The sequence below is a fragment of the Dromiciops gliroides genome, chromosome 4 (assembly GCF_019393635.1).
Source record: "Dromiciops gliroides isolate mDroGli1 chromosome 4, mDroGli1.pri, whole genome shotgun sequence".
Lineage (NCBI taxonomy): Eukaryota > Metazoa > Chordata > Mammalia > Microbiotheria > Microbiotheriidae > Dromiciops > Dromiciops gliroides.
Window position 1 is genome coordinate 216,367,490 of NC_057864.1, and position 17,989 is coordinate 216,385,478.

Genomic DNA, 17,989 nt, shown 5'->3' on the forward strand with positions numbered 1-17,989 from the left:
ATCCAGCCTCAGACACTTGACACTTACTAGCTGTGTGACCTTGGGCAAGTCACTTAACTCCCACTGCCCCACCAAAAAACAAAACAAAACAAAACACTTCTCTTCAGGGGCAGGTAGGTGGTGCAGTAGATAAGCATGGGTCCTAGATTCAGGAGTACCTGAGTTCAAATTTGACCTCAGACACTTGACACTTACTAGCTGTGTGACCCTGGGCAAGTCACCTAGCCCTCATTGCCCCACAAAAAACAAAACAAAACAAAACCTTTTCTTCTCCCTGCAAAACTCCTACACCTCTAAGGGCCATCCACCCCCCAGGGGAGAATCTGCCTTTTTACTTTACTGAGAAAATTGAGGCCATCTGAGATAAGCTTCCTCTTCCATTCCTTTCATCTTAAAACATCATCCTCAACTCTCCTGACTTTCCTTCAGGCTCTGAAAAAGAACTGGTTCCTCTCCTTGTTAAGGTCATCCTTTCCATCCAGGAAACTGAAATCTTTTTTTTTTTTAGTGAGGCAATTGGGATTAAGTGACTTGCCCAGGGTCACACAGCTAGTAAGTATTAAGTGTCTGAGGCCGGATTTGAACTCAGGTCCTCCTGACTCCAGGGCCGGTGCTCTATCCACTGCACCACCTAGCTGCCCCCAGGAAACTGAAATCCTAATTACGGCTTTCCCCCCAACCTTCAATATCTCCCTACCTACTGGTCCCTTCTCTATTGCCTTCACTCATACTCAAATCTCTCCCTTCTCTCTATGCTTAAAAACCCTTCATTAGACCCAACATCTTAAGGTACATTTCTTTCTTGGTCAATTTCCTAGAAATTGCTTTCTATCCCTTGCTTTTCTTTCCCTTTTCTCATTCCTCCACCCTATGCAATTTGGCACCAGAACTAATTTCCCCAAGGCTCTTTAAAGTATCAAATTTGATGGCCTTTTCTCAGTCTTAATTATTCTTGACCTATCTGAGGCATCTGACACGGTTGACCTCCCTCTCCTCAAGGATACTTTCTCTTCTCTATGTTATTGTGATTCTACTACTCTCTCCAGGTTCTCATGAACACTTGTATGATTGCTTGTACCCCATCTCATTATTCACCCCATTACCCTAAGTATGGTGTTTTTTTTTCCTCCAAGGATCAGTCCTGGGTCCCCTACTCCTTTCTTTCTAGACTCTCTCTTACTGAATGAACCCATTGATTTTCACAGGTTTAACTAGCAGCTCTATGCAGAAAACTGAAAGATCTCTATACCCAACTCTAGTTTCTTCTAGAAGCTTTAATTTCAATCATCAACTGTTGCTTGAACATTTCCCACTATGTGTCAGAGAGGCATCTCAAGCACCACAAGTCCAAGACCAAACTTATTACTGGTCTTCCCGAACTTTCCCTTCTTCCAAACTTTCCTATTTCCTCCAGTTTCCCAAGTTTACAACCAGGGCATTACCCTCAACCACTCCTTCTCCCTCACCTTCTTTTTTACCCTCCTCACCTATCTCATCTTCAGTCAACAAAATCTTGCTTTTCTCCCTCCACACTCTTGCTCACCTCTGACCCTGTCTCCTTTTTTTTTTTGGGTGGGGCAATGAGGGTTAAGTGACTTGCCCAGGGTCACACAGTAAGTGTCAATTGTCTGAGGCCGGATTTGAATTCAGGCCTGTGCTTTATCCACTGCACCACTTAGCTGCTCCCTGACCCTGTCTCTATTCACACAATTACAGAATCAGTTCAGGCCCTCTTCATACCTAGATGATTGGAACAAGCTTCAAATTTCTCTGTACTTCGGGCCAGCTTCCACATTGCTGTCAAGGGTTTTCCTTAGGTATGAGATTCTGACCATATAATTCCTCTATTGAATCAACTCCAGGGACTTCCTACTGCTTCTTAAATCATGTACTGAGTGCTCTGTTGAGCTTTTAAGGTCTTTCTCAATCTGGCCTCACCCTATCTTTCTAGTATCACTGAATATCGCTCCCCATCTCACAAGATGTGATCCAGTCTAATGAATTTTCCTCTGTACTTCCTACAGGACATTTCATTTCCCTGCCTTGGCAGCAGTGGGCTCTTGCACCTGGAATGCAGTCCTTTTTCATCTTCACCTCATAAAACTGCTCTTTTCTTTCAATGTGTAGCTCAAACATCACCATATGCAAGAAACCTTTCCTGATTTCCCCCAACTGATAGTGACCTCCTTCCCTAAATAGCTTGTATGTAACTAACTAGCCCTGGCACTCACACCTTGGTGGCAACTGCAGCCCCTCAGTGTGATTGGATGGTTACTCACATGGGCTAAGGAGGGTGTCCAGGCCAGCTGTTTGCATTTCTCACTGGACCCCACTCTGGACTTCAGAATCTACAATCCCTTGTGCTCGGTGCCTTCTCTCATCCTCATCCCCACTTTCTAGCATCCCTGTATGTGTTGTCTTCTTCCATTAGAATGTAAGGTCCTTGAGAGCAGGGACTGTGTTTGTTTTTGCTTGTATTTGTTTCCCCAACATTTAGCAGAGTAACTTAGTAAAGGCACTTAGTAAGGGCTTAATACATTCCTGTTGACTGCTTGAACTCTTATTCATTCTTTGTATTTAATCGGTTTATACTCATATATGCTGGTTGCTTCCCATGTTAGAACATAAGCTTGTTTCCCTTATTATATGTGTATTTCCAATATCTAACACAGTGCCTGGAACACAGTATTGCTTAATAAATACTTACTGAAGGGGCAGCTAGGTGGCACAGTGGATAGAGGACCAACCCTGGATTCAGGAGGACCCGAGTTCAAATCCAGCCTCAGACATTTGACACTTGTTAGCTATGTGACCCTGGGCAAGTCACTTAACCCCAATTGCCTCACCAAAAAAAAAAGTCTCAATAAATACTTGCTGACTGATTCCCCATTGATAAACAACTGGACTTGGGAAATCCCAAAAAGGGGATAAAATAAAAAGAATAAGTTCTTCAGGTGAGATCTGAAGCCCAGTCATGGCAGTGGGGTTAGCAATGTGTTTGTGTTGGAACAATCAAACAGAATGTTTGTTGGTAGCTATGCCAAAACTGGAGTCCAGAAATGCTGGCCAATGATAAACACAAATACAAGCTTACATCTGGCTTGATTTCCTGATTAGATTGGCAGATGACGCGGCAGCTGCCATTATGTCAGGTTGCATCCACAGGAGAGCTAAGCTTTACACTTGGTACTGTTTGGCAGTCACTACTACTGAGCAGCCTAGGCATGAAATAGCAGGTGGCATTCTTAGTTAGGAACAAGGTACAGAGGCTGAACAACATTTGTTAAACTTTGTCCACCACCTGCCAGCATCATGTCTCACCAGTATGATGGCTGTTTTTTAAAGATCCTCTCCACAGTTATTTCTCTTCTTCCCCTTTCATCAATGGCCTCTGCTAACCCCCTACACTGTTCAGGGGTGCAGAAAGCATCACACAAACACAACCATACAACAGGCCCACTCACTTTACATAGATGTATATGATGTATAGTGAAATCTCTTTTTAGTCCCAGTGAACTTGGCATAGGAAGCCAGAAAAAGGTCACAAATATTTGTCAAGAATCATTTTATGATCATGGAGTAGACATGATCTTGACAAATAAGGTTCTCACTATGCAAATTAAAACATAAAGTTGAGGGGCAGCTAGGTGGCTCAGTGGATAGAGTACCGGCCCTGGAGTCAGGAGTACCTGAGTTCAAATCCGGCTTCAGACACTTAACACTTACTAGCTGTGTGACCCTGGGCAAGTCACTTAACCCCAATTGCCTCACTTAAAAAAAAAAAACCCAGAAAAACCCCCCATAAAGTTGACTCTTCAGAATGTCTTTAGAACTGTGTCGAGAAGAAAAGAGCATCAGTTTATGCACCGTAATTGAATGTTTTAAAAAAAACTTGCTCAGATTAAATAATTCTATTCAATAGTTGTGGTTAACACTGCTACATCAAGTGTTACGAAATAATATTGTTTCCAGGAAGAAGGAAAATCAATTTTACTATTTGGTTTTATTTTATGGAAGTTGCCAAGAATAGAAGAAATGAGACTAGTGGCGGCAGCAATAAGATAAATGCACATTGCAATATTCATAAAGAATATGATAGCTCAAACAACAGGGGTATATGTGCATGTATGTGAAAGACAAAGGAAGGGGTACTCTGACTAAATGGACGAAGCAAGGGAACAAACGTGGATGAGCTGTAGGAAATAATCTTAGCTCTGTTTGCTATGAACCAAGTGACATTAAGTTCCTTATATCCAGATCCCCATCTTCTAACACTTGAGAAACAGGGACATCAGCCCTTGATTATGAACTAAGTAGAATGACTGTAAAGGACTTATAGGAAAATAACGAGTCCAAAAGAAGACTCTCTGAAATGGTAAAGGTTGTTGTTTTTTACCTGATCTGGGCCCTTGTCAAACATCTTTCTTGTCCTGGGAAACTGGTGGGAGTGAGGCGTATACTGCACACCCATGGTGCCCACATTAGCTGGTCTGCCTGATGGGATGTCCCGACTGCCTGGCTGCTTAGTCACATCATTGGTCAGGCTGGAACTGCTGGTACTGGATGTTGGAGGAGAACCTCTGCCAGAGGGAAAAGCATAAGAGATGAATATGATGTTTTATATAAATCTTCTGACTTAAAAATAAAAAGCTTTCATCATCACCCACCTAGATGTCATAGACCTAAGATGTCATTAGGTCTAGCTAGCCTCTTGTCTCTAAGCATATGCCCTCTGAAATAATTGAACACTACTGTGTAGTGAGAAAATTTAATTCCTTTCCCAACTAAGTCTTTTTCATAGAAAACCTGTGTACAAGTATGGAGGCTAAGAACTAACCAAATTAACAGCCAAATGAATCATTTCTACTCTTATCAGTAAGGAATACAGAAGAATTTACTATGTTTTATCTGCATTTGTCATGCAATTAAATTGCTCCCTGAGGTACAAAACTGTCATAGGGAAAAGTCTTCCTGTAAGTTTTCTAATTGGGGTGTGCTGCTATTGACTTTACCAATTTTATAGGAATGCCTGAATTGTTATAATATGTGCAAACAATGGACTAACCTCTACTTGGAGAAGACCTCTGGGAATGGAGGAAAATATACTGATGGAAGGGAAAGGGGTTGGGGAGACTATGGAAGTTGGAGATGAGGAAGAAATAGAAAAAGAGAGAAGGTACTAAGAAAAAGCAAACCTAGGGAGTGGAAGACTAAATCAGCAAGACAACTTACCCCACTTGGTGAATGTGCATGCCCTTATTCGTAGGGCTAGCTGGGGCAGACTGAGTAAGAGAAGAAGTGTCAAGGATGCGCTGAGGACGGGCATTGACAGTGGCCTGTAGGAAAAAAAAGGGGTAGGGGGAAGAAGTACAAAAGATTAATCAATCAATCAATCTGCAAATATTTATTAGGGGCCTCCTAAGTGTCAGGCACTAATATAATGAATCTTTCCTCCCAAGGAACTTATGGAAGAGATAACAAGGACAGAGGTAAGCAAGGGGATTGACATAGGGACTGGACATGTGATTTCATTAGTGGACGGAACTTCTGACACCTACCAATGCAGGCTGACACTTTCTTGGCAATTTTCAATCTTTCAGAGTTGCCTAGGGAACTAGGAGGGTAAGTGAATTGCCCAGGGTCACACAGCATATGAGTATATATTCAGAATAAATATAATAAGGATAAATATAAATTAAAATGCAGTCATTAAACGCCATTTAGTCTGAGAGGGAGGATATCAGCAGTATAGGGAATCAGGGAAGACTTCATACAGGAGGTGGTACATGAGCTGTGGCTTGAAAGAAGAGAAGGAATCTCTGAGTTAGAAGTGAGGAGGGAATGCATTGGTCAAGTGTAATAACCCCTTCTCAGTTTACAAGATAAAAGTACAAGGTTATTGACTCCATTATAAGGCTCTACAAGTACATACTAATGAGAATTAAAAAAAAAAAATTTGTCTATAAAAATACACATGAGCGGGGCGGCTAGGTGGCGCAGTGGATAAAGCACTGGCCCTGGATTCAAATACGGCCTCAGACACTTGACACTTACTAGCTGCGTGACCCTGGGCAAGTCACTTAACCCCCATTGCCCAGCAAAAAAAAAAAATACACATGAGCTGTAACTGTTCAAAAGATGCAATTCTTGATATTCACTTCTATTATTTTTACATTCTAAACAATTCCAATCTAACAAGTAGTTATTAAGTGCACACTGTTGAAGGCTAAGCACTGAGTACTCTGTACTAAGTGCTGGGGAGGCAAAGACAAAAGGAAAAGGAGTCCTTGTTCTTACAATCTACTAATTGTTCAGCTGGGATCCAATAAGCCCTAGCTATAGCAATTATTAGAAAACTACTTACCTACTACCTTAGTTTTAGACTTTTCATCACCTCTTGCTTGAACTACTGCAATGGCCTCCTAAGAAGCCTCCTCTGCTTCCATTGCTCTCCTCTCCAGAGCTTTGAAAATAATCTTCCTAATGCAAAGGTTTGAACATGTCACTGCCCTGAACAAAAAAATTTGGTGGCTCTTTACTGCCTCTAGAATAAAATTTAAACACCTTACTCTGGCATTTAAAGCCCTCTACCATCTGGCTCCTACCTACCTTTTCCAGCTTGAATTCATAACACTACTCATTACACTCTCTATGTTCCAGCCAAACTGGGCTACTAGCTCTTTCCTGAACTTGGCTTTATACCCAGTTGTAAATGCTCTTTCCTTTCTCAAACTACTTGGCATTTAATTATCTATGAATATGCAAACTTTCAGGGAGTGTTTTGTTCCTGACTTAGTATCCCCGACATCAAGGATAGTGCTTTGTACACACTAGGTGTTTGATAAATATGCTGAATTGAAAAAAAAGTTACAAAGTGTTTAAAAATGAAATAAAGCCAAAATTGCAAGGACAGAGGGGAAGGCCTCTAAGTTCCTGAGGAATAGTGAGCTGTCCCTCCTCAAATGTTATGCAAGTACTTTGTTTGAAACTTTTGCCCCTATCACATATAAGCATGTGTTATGACACATTTATATATTTATAACATTATTTATGTGTATGACATCTCTGCCCATACTCTTGCCTCCCTCTACTTCTAGGGGGATGGATTAGAGGTCAGAAGAGACACTAATGGGCTAGTTGTATCATATCTGAAGTTTTACTATAAATCGGCAGTCATCAAAACTATCTGGTACTGGCTACAAAATACAGTGGTGGATCAATGGAATAGGTCAGGCACAGGAGACACAGTAGTAAATGACTTCAGTAATGCACTGTTTGATAAACCCAAAGACTCCAGCTTCTGGGATAGGAACTCAGTATTTGACAAAAACTGTTGGGAAAACTGGAAGAGAGTATGGCAGAAACTAGGCATAGACCAACATATTACACCTTATACTAAAATAAAGTCAAAATGGGTACATGACTTAGACATAAAAGGTGATACCATAGGTAAATTAGGAGAGGAAGGAATAGTTTACCTCTCAGATTTATGGAAAGGAGAACAGTTTATGACCAAACAAGAGATAGAGAATATTATGAAATGCAAAATGGATAGTTTTGATTACATTAAAAAGTTTCTGTACAAAAATAAGCAATGCATCCAAAATCAGAAGGGAGGCAGAAAGCTGGGAAACAATTTTTATAGCCAGTATTTCTGATAAAGGCCACATTTCTAAAATATATTGGGAACTAAATAAAATTTATAAGAATCCAAGCCATTCCCCAATTGAGAAATAGTCAAAGGATATGAACAGGCAGTTTTCAGGTGAAGAAATCAAAGTTATTTATTGCCATATGAGAAAATGCTCTAAATCACTATTGATTAGAGAAATACAAACTAAAACAAGTCCAAGGTACCACCTCACACCTAATTGGCTAATATGATAAAAAAGGAAAATAATAAATGTTGGAGAAGCTGTGGAAAAATTGGAACACTAAAACTGTGCATACCCTTTGACCCAGCAATACCACTATTAGATCTTTTTCCCAAAGAGATTATAAAAAAGGGAAAAGGACCCACATGTACAAAAATATTTATAGCTGCCCTTTTTGTGGTGGCAAGGAATTGGAAATTGAGGGGATGCCCATCAATTGGGGAATGGCTGAACAAGTTGTGGTATATGAATGTAATGGAATACTATTGTGCTGTAAGAAACGATGAGCAGGAGGATTTCAGAGAAACCTGGAAGGACTTACATTAACTTATGCTGAGTGAAATGAGCAGAAACAGGAGGACACTGTACACGGTATTAACAACATTGTGTGTTGATCAACTGTGCTAGACTTCTTCTCAGCAATACAATGGTCCAAAATTCTTCCAAAAGACTCATGAAGGAAAATGCTCTCCACATCCAGAAAAAAGAAATGTGGAATCTAGATGCAGATTGAACCATACTATTTCTACTTTTTTTGTTTTTCCCTTTTGTTCTGATTCTTCTTTCACAGCATGACTAATGCAGAAAAATGTTTAATGTGATTAGACATTTATAACCTATATCAGATTGCTTGCTGTCTTGGGGAAGGGGGAGGGAGAAAAATTTGGAATTAGAAATCTTATAAAAACAAATGTTGAAAAATTAATAAAGAAGTTCACACAAAGCTGTAAAAAAAAAAGAGACACTAATTATGAGACTATTATAATGATCTAAGCAAGAGGCATAACAGCCTTTGGGGGTGTTATGGCGGTAGAAATGACAAAAGTTGGCAAGCAATTGGATATTGTAAAGGCAAATGTATGGTAAAATTGGATATAAGTTAAAGGAAAAGTTGAAGATATTTTTGAGATTAAAAAACTGGGTGACCAGAAGGATGCTGGTACCCACAAAAGAAATATGGAAGCACCTGGATGTGGGATAAGTATAAGAGAATATAATGGAAAGTCATGTGAAATGTGAAGTCTGAGGGCAAAGGTCTGCTTATGCACACAATCCATTGAAACATACTGTAAATGGAAGTATTTGTATATAAGGCTACTTCCCATCCTTATCTCTTCTAGGGATGCACAAGGAGAGTGGTTTGTCTGAAGCAAATTCTCAACTTTCATTTCTCTTCTTTTTTTTCCTCTCAGATACCTGAGCTCTCACTCCACTTTTGCTTTCAGACAAATCCTCTTGAACATTGTGGTTCTCATTTTGAGGAGTTATATGAGTAGTGGCAGACTCATTATAATACTGTACATCATGTATTCTTCAAAAAGAAAAAAAGCAGACTGTATACTCTGAAGAACAAAGCTGGGCACCTGAGCTGGCCTTCGAATGTATTATCTGCTTCTATTCTTGTTCAAAGCCATATGAGTACTATACCTCTTGCTCCTTCCTGAAAACAGAGCTCTTTTAAGAATTATTTCACCTTTGCTATGAATGGGACAAAGTTGACTATGGCATTGAAAATAAGTACTTGGGAATGCAAAGGGAAGATACGTATTAGAAATAGCACCTAGCTAAGACTGTTATTATGGCAGAAATTCATTGCGTGGGACCCATGTCCCAAGCTAGACCTCTGTCATTAAAGTTGGTCTGTATTCACTAAGCTCCCTAAAGAGATTTATAAAATCCTTGGAGATTTTGGGCTAAGGGAACAACTACAATAATGGCTCTCTACTATTTTTTTTCTTGAAGAGAAAAAGAATTCATCTTGAACTGCAAAACAAGCTCTCCTGTCTCAGTTCCGTGACTTAGTGAAGTGAGAAAACACTTGTTCATCTTAAAATAATTTATTTCATGCTACAGAATTTTTTCTTTCATATTCCTTCATCAAGAATACTTACCACAGATTTTGCTTATAGTGCCTAAAATGTTTTTTTTTTTTTTTAAATCTAGTAGAACAGTCACTTTGAATACCTGCCCTAGTTGAAATAGTATAGACTGGGAATTGCTAGTGAATGTTCTGATCTGAATATGTGCAATATGTAACTAGGGAAGTAAGTGGAAGGGTAATTAAGCCTCAGGCCTTCTGAGGGAGCAGCTTGATGGAGCCATCCAGGGAAGTTGCTTCATTAATGAGTCATACCCATGAAGCTCTACTTAAAGAAACCAAGGCTTTCTATAATTGTATCCAACTGTGTTTCCATTAGCATTTGGAGAAACCAGAGCAGTTGATCATTTTCATTCTTGTTTTTATTTTCTCTATTTTATGGGCCGAAAACATTTTCATCAAGTTTACTTTGATGCTAAACCCTGTGGTTGATGGGAAAATAGTCAGTGCTGTAAAGCTTCTTCCTTCCTCTGGGGCTGGTAGGGTTTGAAATTCCAACACAGAATAAAAATCTGTGCCAGCTTAAGACTTGGCACCCAGGAGGGCAGGGCTTTGTTGTTTTAGGATTTAATACAGATTTGGGAACCTGAAGTTGGCTTTAGGGTTATAAATGGTGGGGAAGTAATAAACAAACAAGACTGTTTATTGGCAAGTGGATTGGCTTTTTTAAAAACCTAAATTTTGCAAAGATTTTTCTCTTTTAATAATCACCCAACACAGTTTTAGGGGAGGAGCTCAGATTCACTCTGGACACCCAAAGTCATTAGATTTCAAAGAACCTTATGGCACCCCCACAGAATGATGACCTAGTTTTAAAGGACACAGCTGAAGAAACAGACATTGTCAGATTAAAAAAAAACCACACAACTATCAAGACCTTGAAATGGCAACTTCCTACACATCTCTATTTCTTCCTGAATACATAACTCAACTTCTAAGAAATCTAATTTTTCATTCATAAATGTCAATTAGTACTTAGGAACTTTGGAAAGGCAACCAGGTCCATAGATTTAAAATGCAAGACAAATTAATTACAAAATCCTTCATTTAAATACTATCAGAGCTTCCAGGATTCAGTCTAACAAACATTTATTAAGTCTACTTGCTGTGTACAGAACACTCAATTAGTCAGGAATGGGGGGGAAACAAAGTTAAGGTAAGACAAAGTCCCTGGCTCATAGGATATAACATACACATAAAATATTATAATAGAAAAACAATATATCAGAGAGGTACAAAATGCTATTTGGGCAGTAAAAGGAGGTTGCTAAAGTGACAAATGAAATGTTCCTTAATTTTATAAATAAAGGTTTTCTTCACTATAGAATGTATGCTCCTTGAAGGCAGAGACTGTTTTAATTTTTGTATTTGTATTCTGGGTTGCTAACATAGTGAGAGACACAAAGACAGTAAATAAATGTGTATAGAATTGAATCCTTGCCATAAGTCTGCAAACTGGGATATTTTTTCTTTAAACATTTTTTCCCTCCCACAGGAATGAATTATCTCCATCTATGATAGGTTTTTAGCATGAAACCTATTCACTATGAGTACTTTTTTTTTTTTTTTTTTTTTTTTGCAGGGCAATGGGGGTTAAGTGACTTGCCCATGGTCACACAGCTAGTAAGTGTCAAGTGTCTGAGGCCGGATTTGAACTCAGGTACTCCTGAATCCAGGGCCGGTGCTTTATCCACTGCGCCACCTAGCCGCCCCCAACTATGAGTACTTTTGAATCAAATTCTTTAGTTTGTTTTCTCTTAAGCATGCAAATTGTTTGACCACCTCACACCCGTCTCCCCCCACTCCCAAAGTCTGAAGAGAATCATATTTCAGATACATAAAGGGGTGAAACGTAAACTAAGGAACTGTCATTTCATTTCACATTGCTCATTTGGGAATAATTTTTGACTGCTCTTCTCCACACTTTCAGAAAAATGGTTGAAGGCGGAGGAAGAATACTTTGTTGTTGAACTGGAAAACTTCCCCAAAATTCAGCAACCTTTCAATTACTTAAGGAATATAAAAGCTCCAACAACCACTGCCTTAGACAGTGACTCATTACCCGAACTTCTCAGACACTCAAGAGATGATCCCACTCTGAATGCACTATTCCATTCTACTCTGTGGATTCATCAGCCCCCACAATATCTGCAATGAAGTCCCAATAAGAAAAATGAGTGGGAGTCACTGGGTTCTTAACTCACTTTTCTACTTTAGGGCTTCCCAACATCACTAAGGTATAGGATTTCAGCCTTGGATGAATAGATTTTTGGTTTTTCCTGGCTTCTCATAGCAATATCCCTTCAGGATCACTGCTATTCTTTCAGAAAGTAAACTAATTTTGATCTAAGTTATCTGTAAGCAAATTCCTTAACGACTTTCTCTGGTTGATTTGACAAAACACAGACTGACAAGTAGTTCTTTACTAGTTCAGAACTTTTACTTGTAGTAGCATTGTCAACCTCAAATAGAAACAAGGACACTAAACTAAGGATCCCTGCAGGGTGCATATTGACTCAGAAAACCACATATTGATATTATCTAGGTTTTATTGTATTTATATAGTTTTTTTAAAAGGATATTTCCCAATCACATTTTAATCTCATTCCATGGGGGAATGTCGAGCTGTGTGTATGACACCTCTGACTCAGAGGCAACTTGGCATAGTGAATAGAAAGTAGGTCTCAGAGCCATTAAAACCTAGATTTTATGGCTCTGACATATACTGGCTGTGTGATTCCATGTAAGTTACTTAACCTCTCAAAGTACTAGGTACTCTAATACTTTAAGTTTCAGTGAAGGTGGTAACCTGCATGGTGGAAGGAGGTCCCTCATCTGGGAGTTTCCTATACCAATGAAATCACAGGTCCAGTTCTTATCCCTATTCTTGTTTTTATTTTTACCAGTCTTTTGGAATAGAAATAATTAACTACTATATTTATTTTAGGGAAGATTTAAGGTAAAATACCTATTTCAAGAAAGAAGTATGGATAAGAAGGAGCTGCCCTGGAGATATTTTCAGATTCCAGATCTCAGTGGACCAGGTGCTCCCTGAACCTGAGCAGATGAGAACCCATTCATAACTCCTCCTTTTCAATTCTTGCTTAGGCGTTTCTAAGTATATTTTATCCTGGGCTTATACTCCTTAATAAATAGCACCATCAAGTTCTTTTTGTATTTTGTGGCTATCAGTGAAACACTCAGGCTATTATGTTTTTTCCTATATTATAGGCCTACTTTCTTTTCTGATAATATATATCCTTGTGGACACAGCTTACTTACACAAATAATGAATCTTTCCATTTTATTTTTAGTCACATGCAATTTTTTTTTTCCTTCCAAGATCATGGGATTCCCAGGAATGGCAGACATCGTAGAAGAATACAGTTGTTAAAAAGATTATTGAACATACTTATTGTTATGGTTGGATTACCCATGACATTTTTGAGTTTAAAATACCTCTAAAGGTATATAGGTGTATGTATGTATGTATGTATGTGTGTGTGTGTGTGTGTGTGTGTGTGTGTGTATGTGTGTGTGTGGAGAGGAGGGAGAGAGAGGAAGAGAGGGAGAGAGCAAGAGCAAAAATGAGAGAGAGAGAGAGAGATTATTATTGTAAGGCTGAATTTTGGTCAATGGAGTCTAAAGCTTTTTCCACATGGTAGAATCTTACATTTTAGGAAAATGATCATAAAGATAAAAAAGTGTTATCTGGGTAAGTAATTGCTTGTGCATATCTGGTCTTCATTATTTATGTGCAGTTTTTTTTTCCATTTCTTTTAAAATCTTTCCCCTTTAGAGATATCTTGAAAAATGAACCCTGAGTCCCTTTAATTATGTCCCCTTCAGCACAGCTTCCTTCTGTATTTGGTAAGGTTCAGCAGCTCTTCCCAACTTCATTTCCTCAAGTAATGTTACCATTTATTTAAATAATACATTGTATACTTAGGTGTCAGACTCCAAATATCATTGCTGATGAGAACACCAACAGTACACCTGAAGATTTATTCCACATCACTTCCATTTATTATTTTCTTATTAATTTACTACTGATTATTATTACTGATGTTCTCTTGGTTTCTGGATCAGCTGTGTCTCTTGCCAAACTCTCTCCTCAATTAAAAAAAATCATGAGCTGATCTAATATTCCATTATCATGGCACAGTAGAAAAAGTGCCAGATGCAGACTCAGCAGACCTTGGTATGGATCTCAGCTCATATATTTATTGGTAACTGACCATGGGCAAGTCACTTACCTTCTTTCAATCACTATCCTCATTTGTGACATGAAGATAAAAATATATATACTACCCTATAGAGCTGCAAGATTTGTGAACCCTGAAGAAAGTAATTGATCAATCAATATTTATTAAGTGGTCTTATGTGTCAGGCATTGTCCTAGGTGCTGGGGATACAATACAAAGAATAAAACTGTTCCTACTCACGAGGAGCTTACATTCTAATGGAGGGAGAACAAGTACCTATATAAATATGTGCAGCATCAATACAAAATTTGATGAGGGATTAAATACACTTGATATTTCTCTTTTTTTTTCTTTTTCTTTTTTTTTTTTTGCGGGGCAATGGGGGTTAAGTGACTTGCCCAGGGTCACACAGCTAGTGTCAAGTGTCTGAGGCCGGATTTGAACTCAGGAACTCCTGAATCCAGGGCCGGTGCTTTATCCACTGCGCCACCTAGCTGACCGGGATTAAATACACTTGAAAGGCTTCATGGAGAATATGGTGCTTGAGCTGAATCTTCAAAGTCTGAGAGGGACTCCAAGAGACTGTGGGAAGGAGAATATGCCAGGCATGTGAGACAGAAAGCCAGTGTGAAGGTAGAGAAATAGGAGATGGAGCACTGGGTATGAAGATAAGGGAGAAGGTTAGTTTGGCTGGACCTCAGAATGAGAGAGGAACAGTAATATACAATGAAACTAGAAAGATGTTGGGACCAAGCTGTTAAGGGCTTAAACATCTAAGCAGAGGAGTTTATATTTTATCCTAGAAGCAATAGGAAGCCACTTGAATTGACTGAATGAGGATGTCAAACAGACAGATCTGCACTTATGGAAAATGACTCTGGCAAGCTATATATAGGATTGACTAGAATGGAGAGAGATACAGGGTAGGGAGACCAATGAAGAGGCTGGAACAAAAATCTAGGTGAGAGGTAATGAAGGCCTGAACTAAGGTGGTAGCAGCGAGGAGAGGAGTCAGATATGTTGATAGTTATGACTTTGGCAGAAATTGGGAAGAGGTGATGTGCATAAGCGCGCATGCGTGTGTATGGGGGTGACAATTAATTCAATTTTACAGTTTAAAATATCCAATATGTAATTGGTATTAAGGAATTGAAGTAGAAAAGGGAGACTGAGGTTGAAAATATATATATATATATATATATATGAAAATATATGTGTATAACATGACTAATACAGAAATATGTTTAATGTGATTGTGCACATATAACCAATATCAGATTGCTTGCTGTCTTGGGGAGGGGGGAAGGAGACAGAAAAATTTGGAACTAAAAATCTTATGAAAACAAATGTTGAAAACTAATTTTTATATGTAACTGGAAAATAATAAAATACTTTTATGATTAAAAAAGAAAATTTGTGCACATACACACATCTATATATGAGTATGTATATATGTATGCATGTATATTTGTAAGTCACCTTTATAGAGACAATAATCAAACCCATGAAAGCTGAGAATCCATGTTCCTGAGAGAATGTAGAGGGAGGTGGAAAGAGGAAGACATAACCATGGGGAATATCCAGTTACAGGATATTATCTGGATGATGGACAAGCAAAGGAGACCAAGAAGGAGCAGTCAGATAGAGGAGAACAAGGAAAGGAGTGTCACAAAAACCCAGAGAGGAAAAAGTATCTAGTAAGACAGGGTGATGTGATGTCAAATGCAGCTGCTAGATCCCTGGGGAATAGGACTGAGGAAGGACTATCAGCTTTGGAAATTCAGAAATTGTTGATAATTTTGAAGAAATCCGTTTCAGAAGAGTGATGAGGTCAAATGCAAAGGGTTGGGGAGCAAATGAGAGGAGAAGAAACCAAGGCAGCAAGTATAAAAAGCTTTTTTTGGAGTTTGTTTGGTTGAGAAAAGGAAGAGAGATATAGGATGATAGCTTGAGGGGATGGTGGGGTCTAGTGAAAGTTTTTTCAAGGAGGGGGGGTAGAGTTGGAAATGTTTGAAGGCAGTAGGGAAGAAACTGGTACATAGGGATACTTTAAAGATTTGAAAGGTGATGGAATATGCAATCTTCTGGAGAAAATGGGAAGGGAGAGGATTAGTGCACATGTAGAGGGGCTGGTTTTAGCAAGAAGGACAACCTCTTTGTCAGAGACAAGGGAAAAGGAGAGGAGAGTAGGGGATGATATCAATGGATTTTGAAATGAAGAAGGGGAAAAGAAGGAGCTCACCTCAAATGGCCTCAATTTTCTCAGTAAAGTAAGAGGCAAGGTCCAAGAGGAGGTTTGGAATAGCTTCTGTGGGAGGTGAGACAGGGAATCAATTAGGGAGGAGTATACAAATGTGAAGCACCAGACAAATGGGAGTAATTATTATTGTGTTGTAATGTTTTATAAATAAGCCTGTACTCTAAACAGTTGTCCTTGGGTGCCATGTCTTTCTGCTTGGCAAAAAATATAAGTTCCTGGTAGATGCTATAGTTTATAGAATCTTTTTGTCCTCATTTTGGTGACTATTTCATATCAGTTAAAAGTTTTTAAGAAATGGTGATGGGATCATTATCTTTATTTTTGTCTATTTCTGATTTTGCAGAGTCAACCACTTGTTTAAACATGTATTGGAGCTTCTGTGGTATAAATGATGTCATTTTTTATCTTTATTCCTTCCATTTTGACACTGATTTTGCCCTTTTCTTTAATTAGGAAATGATCTGACTCCACAAACAGCTGAATGGAAAAAGACTCTCACATTGGTACTCAACCATCTTCATCCTGGTAAGATACATCAGTTTCACTTACTGTAATGTTGTTCAGCTTTTTCCCCAGAAAATAAGCTATCAAAGAATACTAACAGGTAGATTTCAATTAAAGAAATAAAAGCTATCAACAAATATACCAAAAAGTTCCAAATTACTAATAATGAATTACAAATTAAAATGTCTCTGAGGTTCCACCCACACCCATCAGATTGGCAAAGATGACAAAAACAGAAAATGACAGTTGTTGAAAGAGCTCTGAAAGGAGAAGAGTACTGGTGACTTGTTGGTGGGTACAATCACTCTGGAAAGCAATTTGGAACTATTTTTAAAAAGGCAATAAACTACACCTGTTAATCCAGTGATATCACTACTGTGAATAAACCCCAAAGAGTCTAAAGTAAGAAGGGTAGAACTTAAATGCTCATAAATATTTAAAGCAACATTTTTTATTGTAGCAAAGAACTGGAACAATTATGGGTGAACAATTGGGGAATGGTTGAACAAATTATGCCATATTCTAGTATAGTAATATAACAATATAATCAACTTAAAGAAACCTCAAAAAGTTGAACTGATACAGTATGAAATGAGTTGAATCAGGGGAACAATTTAAACCATAACATAAGAGAAAACAATTTTGAAAGACTACAGAACTTAGATCAGAGGAACCAATCATGACTAGAGAAGAGTGATGATGTTAGCCACCACCTGGAAGAACAATGATGGGCTACAGGTACAGAATGAGGAAGATTTTCATATAGGGCCAATGTATTGACTACATTTATGTATTGCAAGAGAAAAGTGCTATTTGGAAGGATATAATTAGTGGGGTTTCTGACAGAAATGCAAAAGAAAAGAAATTTAAAAAGCATTGTAAAATAAACACACAGAAAAAATACAAAAATATATTTTTTAAACTGTTAAACTTAAAACAATAAAAACCAAACTAACAAGTTTATAGTTTGTTGTGCAATTGTCTTTTTTGTTCTTGTACACCGGAATATTCCTGTCTGTTGATTTAGAAATTCAGAGCAAAAAAGAAACCTTAAATTTAAAAAGGATGGTATTCGTTTGTATAGGTACAAGAATTTTCAGCAGTGTTTAAGAAACCTTTGGCCTCTCTCATTCCTGGCTGTTGAAACATATATTTCAGGGGATTTTGGCTTGTTTGTTTTTGCTATATTCCTTTGGTCCTACCTTCTTATTGAAGTCACAGGTATATGCTGACTTAATTTGATGAGTTATGTTAAGATGTTCATGTA

The 17,989-nt window shown here is 38.3% G+C and overlaps 1 protein-coding gene across 3 annotated transcripts in view; it reads right to left on the bottom strand.

Moving 5' to 3' along the window:
• RPTOR (regulatory associated protein of MTOR complex 1) overlaps positions 1 to 17,989 on the bottom strand; it is a 505,620-nt gene that overhangs the window by 90,996 nt on the left and 396,635 nt on the right. For all 3 annotated transcript variants that reach the window (XM_044002818.1, XM_044002819.1, XM_044002817.1), the window contains exons 22-23: positions 5,233 to 5,336; positions 4,397 to 4,580 (exon numbers count right to left, since the gene is read on the bottom strand). In XM_044002818.1, the coding sequence (XP_043858753.1) occupies positions 4,397 to 4,580; positions 5,233 to 5,336 (288 nt within the window). The remainder of the gene's footprint in view (positions 1 to 4,396; positions 4,581 to 5,232; positions 5,337 to 17,989) is intronic.